This window comes from Vollenhovia emeryi, unplaced genomic scaffold (assembly GCF_000949405.1).
Source record: "Vollenhovia emeryi isolate VEMERY1.0 unplaced genomic scaffold, V.emery_V1.0 DF939151.1, whole genome shotgun sequence".
NCBI lineage: Eukaryota > Metazoa > Arthropoda > Insecta > Hymenoptera > Formicidae > Vollenhovia > Vollenhovia emeryi.
This window is the reverse complement of record NW_011967215.1, coordinates 623,615-632,792: the sequence shown is the minus strand read 5'-3', so window position 1 is coordinate 632,792 and position 9,178 is coordinate 623,615. Positions and strand designations below refer to the sequence as shown.

Sequence of the window (9,178 nt, the reverse complement as noted above, 5' to 3'; positions counted from 1 at the left end):
TTCTGCCTATCTATTTCCAAAACTCTATTCAAAGCCCGCGCGCACAGTACTCGTTTAACGGAAACTCGTCGCTCCGATAGTAATCCGGAAGTTCGCGAGCTAATCGCGATGGGGTCGCCTCTTTGTACCGGCGTCCGCGAACAATTTGCATCTAACCGCTCGCGTTACCTTTGAAAATGGACCAATCAACTCCGTGCATGGACATTTCACGGTTATTAATTAGCATGTATTTTCAGCGCTCGAGTGATACTACCACATATTTCGCCGTGAGAAACTTCGTGTTGAATCGTTACGGGGGACTTTTGCACGGGACATGATTTATTAACTAACGACAACTTTGACGCATTCCTATTTCTAGTTATGTTTCTAAAGAGTTATACGAAAGAGAAAAAGAAGAAGTGCAATGTAACCTTTGGTGGAAAATAAGTTGTACGTGGTTTATTATAATATTACATCACTATTCTAATATCCTAATACTATATCACAATAATTATATAATATATTTAAGTATTATTTAAATAATTATAAGATTATTTTGACGTATTAAACGATGATTTATATTGAAAAACAGTATAGTACGTGAAAAGATATTAAAAATATTTTTTTATATATAATATAGTAAATTGGATCTCGCTGTACATTTGTTTAGGACATTTCTTTCTGTGTCCTTGCCTCTGAAGGATGTTACCTGTTGTCATTTGCATGTATATATATATATTTTTTGTAATAAGTACTCTCTCCTAATTCAAATATTAATCTGTTACATAATCCGATGTCCCGTTATTTTTTTTTGAAATATTTTATTACGTTACCATTTTACCATATAACGTCGATCAACGTGATAATGTCTTAGAACTGTATAGGAACGCAAAAGATCTTAAATAACTTACGATTGGTACACAATTGTTAATACATAATAAATAACGATAGCAAAATTATCCTTTAAAGTTTAGAACACGTGAAAATTTCCTATCCACATTTCAATGTAAGAGTCTGAGATCGTGATACGAATATACACAAAAGTATCGCATTGAGTAAGAATGATATATCTTTGAAGATTTTGTCCATGATCTCGAGTGTACATACGTAATCGTGCGTTTCGGTAACAATAATAAGAAAGCAATAATTGATACGATATCAAATGAGACTTTTGAGAGCCATCTTTATTTCTATTGTACAACTTTTGCGTTTTTATCGCGACTAACAGCGCGGATTTTAAACTCGAACGTGAAGCGAGTGAGTGCCGGGTCTTTCTGACACTCGAATGGTAGTTGTCGTTTCAGCGCGGTGGCGCAGGCCCAACTGACCGCAGCACCGCAGCGCAAGGACTCCAGCGGGTTCGACGGTGCGGCGAGCAGCACGATGATCCACGAGACACTCGAGACGAACTCGAGTCCGAGTCCGAATCCGCGGATCACGTCGGGCCCGCCGTCCTCGTCGACCTCGTCGTCGCCTCCGCCAACGCGAGGCGCAACCAGCGTGTCCTCATCTACGCAGACGAAGAGGAACGGTAACAACGGCGGGGCGAACAAGCAGGAGCTGAAGCGACTGAAGAGCGCCGGCTCGCTCCTGCCGCTGCAGCTCGCGAGGACACCCAGCGTGCTGTCGTCCTCCGGCAAGAAGGACCGGAAGAACGCGTCGGCCGGATCAAGGTTCACAATATACAAAGCTAACAAGGCTAGTAAAAAGAAGAGAGAAAAGAGCTCGGCCAAGAAGGAGCGCAAGGCTACGAAGACTCTTGCGATCGTGTTAGGTAGGTTGCTCGCGTGCCGAGTTGCATTGATAAGTAGCTCGGCTAACATCTATTATTGATGAGCTCGCAGACTCGCGAGTTAGAAGCGAGAGCGGCGATACTGGAAATAGATCTCCATCTCCAGTATATATATGTGTGTACGTGAAAGTCCGAACATAGCTGGGCGGATAGGCGAGTGGTTTAAGAAAAACATCGAGAGATCGGGAGATTAGTTACATGTCCGACGATTCGATTGGATCGAGCAATTTATCCTTGTAACTATTTCCTGCGAGTAATAAACAAGCGGCAGTAAATGTCGATACACAAAATTGCTACTTTTACTACTTAAAATGTGGATTTACTTGAATACTGAAATATTGAAATCAATTCGAAGAAATACCGTGAGGGATACCGCGTATTATTATAGAGAAAAAGACTTGGAATTCCCGTCACCAATCTCAGTATTAAGAAGCTCTCGAAGTTTATCAAACTTATTTCAAATAAAGGATAAATGAAAGGGCGGAGAGGATTATTACATGGATAGCTTGTACTTTGTAATAAATATATTTCTGATATATAAAACATCAAAGCATAAGTTAATAACAGACTCAGACTGATTGTGAGAGTTTCTGTAGCCCTTGGCGTGTTAAAGTCGTTAACAGAACGTATTTTGCAAACAAAATGCTAAAGCTCGAAGCATCCGCTTTATAGAAAATAATAATGGGTAATTTAAAACGCGTGTACTTCATAATTCCTTCAATAAATATAGCAATATCAATTAGAAATAAGGACTAGGGAAAACGAATCAATTTGCATTTGCAACATTGCATTAACGCAGTAGTCGTTGTGCTAAAATCCCTCCACTATATAAATGAATAGTTAAAATAGTTTCTATAGAGTAACATCTTTTTCATTTAATACTTATTTAGATATACAGTTTGGACAAGACTTAAAATATTAATGAAGCGATAACGTGAAATGTATAAAGCATTTATTGAGATATGGTAGTTATAATTAAAATTGCATCGAAGTGCCAAGAATTAAAATTTTTAAGTATTATTGTATATTTCAAAGAGAAGAAATCATTATACACATGCCTATCATACGTTTATCGCGCTGACGCAATCACTTTGATTAACATAATAAATGTCACAGGTGTCTTTCTAATATGCTGGGTGCCCTTCTTCACTTGCAACATCATGGACGCGATCTGCACGAAGCTGACAAAGGCATGTCAGCCAGGTGTTACAGCCTTCATCGTCACTTCCTGGCTGGGCTACATGAATAGCTTCGTGAATCCCGTAATATACACTGTGTTCAACCCCGAATTCCGTAAGGCCTTCCGCAAGCTGATCAGCGTATAAGCGAGCGATTTACCTGCTTCCATCGCTGAAGAAGATATACAGGACAGCAAACGTAACTCGGTGTGAATCGTCGTATTTGTGATGTAACAACGAGACAGTAGGCTCTCTCGGCAAGCTCGGCAACAGGTACTGTTGTTCTTGTATTTGGAACCTCAGCAGCTGCGTTTGCCTATCGGTTTTCGCGTTCCGTTGCGTGTCAATCGTTTTCCAAGCGAATAAGAAAAGCCAAGTCTTACAAAACATTTTCCATTTTCTGACACTTAGGAAATACGGTCTGCGACACGGAAAAAAAAAGATGACATTATTTCCGATCAACACCATATGCGAGCATTCGATGAATATAACTTGTGAGGTCGAAAGAATAATGAAATTTATGGAAGTCGCTTTTAACTAAATTACATAAAAATGTTTCTCTATTTAACAAAAATTTTTGCATGCAAAATATTTAAGTTTTTTTTTTTCTTAAATCTTTATGACGTTCTATCTTTATGGTGGAAAGTAAAGCAGATATTTCTTCGCTTGGATAAAGTTGACACGCGATCAGCGAAAATTGTCCGCTGGTATAAATTCGTTGTTATCGAATGCAGCAACGATTCATCGCGTCCATGTGCGTGAAAATGCGTGCACTGTGATATCGAACTATCGTGGCATGACGCGCTATGGAGGACACATTACATACACGTGCGCTAGAATACGCGTGCACGAACGTTGGAGCCGAATTCTCGCACGGGTAGCTCAAGTAATTGCTAAGTAAGGCTTTGCGAAGCAAAAGCAAATACTCCGCGTCGATCAACAGCGCGGTATCGCGCAAATTAGCAGAAAATTTAGGTAATCTGTACAAATCACATGCGGCAAGCGTTTACGGGGCCCGAAGGACTTGTTAGAGACAGGCTAGCTCTGTGTAATAATCGCGTGTTCGTAAGGGCGGTTGCACTCCCGAAAGATAATTTAAGTTTTCGCGAAAGCAGGTAATAATGAGATCCGAGAGGGAGAGAGGAAGAGAGAGAGAGGGGGGGGGAGGGAGCACGCGGAGGGTTAAAGTTGTTAGAGGTGTATTTATTATGCGAGCATATATTACTATACACCTCTATCTGGATGATCAAGTACGCCGTGACAGTATTAACGTAGGATATAAGTTATAGCAATATTTTTTCGCTCAAGCAAAAGCAACCGAGACCGCCGTTTGTACGACGATATAGACATGCTATACACACTCGCGTGTCGCGGTGTAATTGTATTTATACTTCGGTACACATAGAGAACTAGAGAGAGAAAGAGAGTGAAAGAAATAGACGAGAACATGCGAGAGAAAAAAGATATATATTACATATATATATAATATACATTATACATAAATAAATTTACGTCCTTTCACGATATACAGGGTGACACCGAGTACGGGGCAGAAGCTTTAGGACAACAAGGAAGAAGATTAACTTTTGGGAACAGTGTATCTTGGAAACGCTAGCTTGAACGCTCTTTAATGAGTTACGCATGTTACCGAATGTCAGTGAATATAATTATTTTTCGGTTAGCAAGACATTTATTAAAGCCCGTGCATCGAGAAGAAGATATTTTTCTGAACGCGAGAATATTTAGGAAAGTGATACATTGTGATTGAGGCTTCCGGGATTGTAAGTTTTACTTTTGGGAAAACGCACGCTTTTCCCGCGGGAATGAATTCGCTATTAAATCGCCTTTCGAGAGAGGAAGAGTTTTGGATATTTTGAAAAATTTAAACGCTTAGTCTCTCGATATTTGGTACGAGTTTCTCAGGGTTTCTCAATTTAGCGCTCCCGTCATCTAGCATTTATTTTAACAACAATCTGTTCAGTTTACATACTATTACCTTTTTGAAGTCACCGAACGATCATTAACTTGTGTTCTTTTTAACGGAGTAATAATTAAACGCTTCGTGTGAAGATGGGTAGCGGTTGAATCACAATCAAACTATGACAGCACAAATTTCTTAAAATCAAATCGCATAATCAACCGTATATTTTACAAGATATATGCAGGGTTTGTGAATACTAATAAGATACAGGCAAGTTAACACATATATGAAGTACTTTTTGACCAACGCCACGTCTAATTTTGTTTAAATTGATTCATTTCAATTATCTAATGAAGCTTATATGCTTCGAATATCTTACTACGAGTGTTAGACTCTTCCAAATTGTAAGGAGAATTCCGTGTTACGTTATGTCACTCATCTGTAAAACATTTATGTGTAGTAAGCAACGGTTAGATAAATAATAAATGGAGCGTGAACGTGCAGGGATTGAGAACTCCTGATATATATTATTTTACGATTTTACCGTGATGCACACACACGCATGCATACACACACACACACAAGCAGGTTTAACTTGCGAGCATCGTACGGGTTCAATCGAACGGCGAAATTCCGGAACTTGTTCCAACCGCTCCAGCGCGCTTTGATATGTAGGATTTGTCGCGATATTCCGATACCAATGCCACCAGTTACGAATCGTATGAATAATCAGGTGGACTTGGAACAATGACGACGGCGTACACGAAGATCGCGGAAACACAATTCTCGGTTTCGCGGCTCGATCGAGCGCGAAAGCGCAACGTTGGGATTTACGGGCTCGTGATGTATAAATGCAAACTATCGCGGGGTATCGATTCCTCTTAAAGCGTAAAGATACAATACGGGTGAAATTAAAATATACCTTACGAAGGAGTAAGAAAATAAAGATTAGGAAAAGAAACATTAAATGTAGCAAATGGAAAATGTATGAAATGAAAGAGTAGTGCTTGGTGAGAAGTTCGTTGTCGAGTTTCGTGTTGCGTTCAGAAGATTTCTGTTGAGGCGGAAGTTGTGCCGAGCTTCTCGCGATGCTGTGTACGTATACGTGTCCTAAGTTTCGACGAAGTCTCTCACGTCCTCTGTTTCGTGGTCAAGCGTGAAATTCACCGTGACCGAATTTTCAAACATATCAAGTACGAGTGCGCGGCGCAATGGCCGCCTACGAATCAACCAATCGAGCGAATTAGCTCACACTGCATTATTATTATTATTTTTATTCTTGAAATGATCAGTACGGTTGTGTATACTCCTCAAGACTTTTCCATCGAGCTCCCAGACGGTGCAGATCAACGATCGCGCTGTGCTTCCATTAAAACCTACCGTGGGGCATCGTTTATGACGGGACTGCGACTGCTTGGAAGAAAGAGCGTGAAAGTTTCTCCGAAGTACTTAATTTACTTTTGTCGCTCGGTACCGTTCAACAATCTAGTATCCGTTAACGATTTCACTACGTGATTTCTTGATAATAATATGTAAACGTTTTATATTCCAGATACATTCAATATTGTCGTGATTTATGGATACGTATTAATACTTAAATCTTAATAATATTTAGTGGCAGCTTTGAATTTTAAGGGGTATGATACAACACGTATTACAGCATCTTGATGCAAAAGAGTTACACCGGTGAGTACTTTCATGTTTGATTTGTCTTCGATATCTACGGGAATCTATCATAGAACGACAGGAATTAAAACCAGTATAATCTCCCGAGACACCGCATTTACGTATATTTATGCGTAACAAAATAGAAATTGTCGACGGATCTAGTATAAAATATCTTTCTCCATATCCACTGCGTCTGAAATTAAACTCGTCGGTTTCATTTCGAAGAAAAAGACAAACATATCCGCACGGTCGGGCCTTTACGGCGCGAGGGAGACGCGCAGAAATGTAGAGGACGATCTATGTCCTGTGTTTGATTAACCCGTGCAGAGTTTCATGACTTTCCTCGCAATCGAAGTTCATATTTCAGCTAATATCACTATTTGATCGACGTAACGTGAGCATCTCAAATCACGTTTACGTCGAAAATGCGCCGGTTTCATCGGATTTCAAATATGAGCGAAGTGATTAGCGCGGGTCTGAGAGAGCATGTATAATCTAGTTGATTATTTGGATGACGTTTAAAAATACTTGGTTTATAAAGCGAACAATAACATTAAATAATATACAATTGTAAGCTTATGATAACAATTATAAACTTGCGTATACCGAAAGGAGGAGAGAAAGGGGGAGAGAGAGAGCGAGAGAGAGAGAGAGAGAGAGAGAGAGAGAGAGAGAGTAATCTGATGGCAGTATTTTACAATCCGTTAATATTGAATTGTTAAAAATAACAATATTAGATTGTCGAGAGACGCGGTAGCGTCTTGATGCCAAGTGCATAAAATCTCAATCAACCGAATGCGACTGTGTTCATTGCGTGAATATCGAGCGCTACCATTTCTCGCTCTCTAAAAATCAATCAGCGGATTATCACAGAAAACAGTGAATAGTCGCTGATTTACAGTTGCAAGTATACCACTGCAATTTTCAGTAGTATACTTATAACTGCAAATCAGTGACTGTTCACTACGTTCGGTGATGATTCGCTGATTGACTTTCAGAGAGCGGAAATTTTTCGTCACGCGTGCTTTCGATTATGTTTCTTCGGAAACAAGTTTCTTGATAAAATATAATCTAAACTACGTCTAAGTAACCGCGCCGAACAAAATTAGCGCTGTCAATCCGGGAATCTCGAGATCTATGCTTAAACGTGATAATTTCGCTCCAGTTTCGCGCGCACGGTAAGCAATTTTTATCCCTCCGGCCAGCATTTGCAAGCTCACGTTTGAATGTGTTCAAATCTGGAAAAAAATTCGGCGTGTTGAAAATTGAACTAGAAGCGACTCCGTAGACAAATTTTACTTTTTGAATGATGGACTAGTTGGTTGATTTTGCCCAAATCTTCTTCCGCTCTTTGTAAATTTGCAAGAACGTGCAAATTTTTTACTCGGAGCATTCCTCCTAGCTTAAGATATTTTTTAAACACTAGGTAGTTTAGGTATGTACAGTAGCGCATTTAAATCAGTCCGGATGTAAGTTCTTGCACGGTCCGGAGCGTAGCGAGCAAATGGCGATATCGTTCGTTTCGATATACGTCTCGCGCGTCCGCGTTGATGCAATAACGTTTACAATCAAAGCTTTTTACTGGCTTTTTTGAATGCTGTACGAGGTAGCTTTAAGCCTCCGATGTATATTTGTAAATATTCTACACGAATGGTACCGTCAATCCTATCGTTACGTGCAGCCTCGCGTTACATGTGGCGCGGTTTACGACGTCGATCCGATCGAGTTGTTTTAGGTAAAACGCAGTTCGCGTACGTTTCATGCCGCGTGAAACTCGGACGAGTGTGCGGTCACTTGCGATAAATGACACGTGCGCTCGAGCTTGACAAACGTCCGGCCGCGGAGTCGAACGACATTCGTCGTGATCGGCGGGCTCTTCGCACGATGCTTTTCGCAAAACGGGAAATTGCTTCGTTAGTTTTAATTCTACGCGTCATTGTGTCAAATGAGTTTCGCGACTCGGGGAATAATCGCGCGACACGGTTTCCCTTTTAATAACGCTAATAACGTTCTCCGCGCCGCTATTTTGTATAATCGGTTGCGTGTATTTGCCCTATTTAGAGTAATATGCAAACTAATGGTAGACGCAGACTAATGGAGATTAATGGTAAGTTTGCAAAGTCTTCCCGCGAAATAACGTTACGAGAACTGCAGCGAGTGGAACCCCTTGCAACCCCTTGCGAATTCCGCTTCTTAGACCCCCACTGTTCGTCGGCTACTTTTAACTTCTTTCTCCGCGAGACGAGGTAACACTTTGGCAATGCGCAAGACAATATCCACATTACGATAACGTTTAAAGTTTCTCGGGGAGAAATACGCGACTCCGTCGTGGAATGAAACGCGGCTCGACGCCGGAAACGGACAGGGGGACACCCGAACTTAGAGCCGCGGCTTTCAATTCGGGAATAAATCTTTTAATTTATGTAAACCTCCGAAAGGTATAAAACCTGCTTAAGTCGTTTCGGCCACAATGAATCCGCGCGAGTCGGCTGTGAAGTTTTAAGTCCTCTTCATAACTCCGCCGGGGAGTTTGTCGACTTTCTCTCTCTCGCTTGTCGACCGATCATCCCTCGACTTATCCCCCGCGGCTGCCGCCTCGTCTCATCTTCGTAAATCGCGCCATGTGCCACTTAACGTCGT

The 9,178-nt window shown here is 40.9% G+C and overlaps 1 protein-coding gene across 3 annotated transcripts in view; it reads left to right on the top strand.

The window, feature by feature from the left end:
- Nucleotides 1-4,348, top strand: part of LOC105565509 (dopamine D2-like receptor) — a 53,678-nt gene extending 49,330 nt beyond the window's left edge. For all 3 annotated transcript variants that reach the window (XM_012018766.1, XM_012018765.1, XM_012018764.1), the window contains 2 exons: nt 1,272-1,753; nt 2,888-4,348. In XM_012018766.1, coding sequence (XP_011874156.1) covers nt 1,272-1,753; nt 2,888-3,096 — 691 coding nt within the window. In that variant the 3' untranslated portion in view covers nt 3,097-4,348. The remainder of the gene's footprint in view (nt 1-1,271; nt 1,754-2,887) is intronic.
- Nucleotides 4,349-9,178: the final 4,830 nt, after the last annotated feature.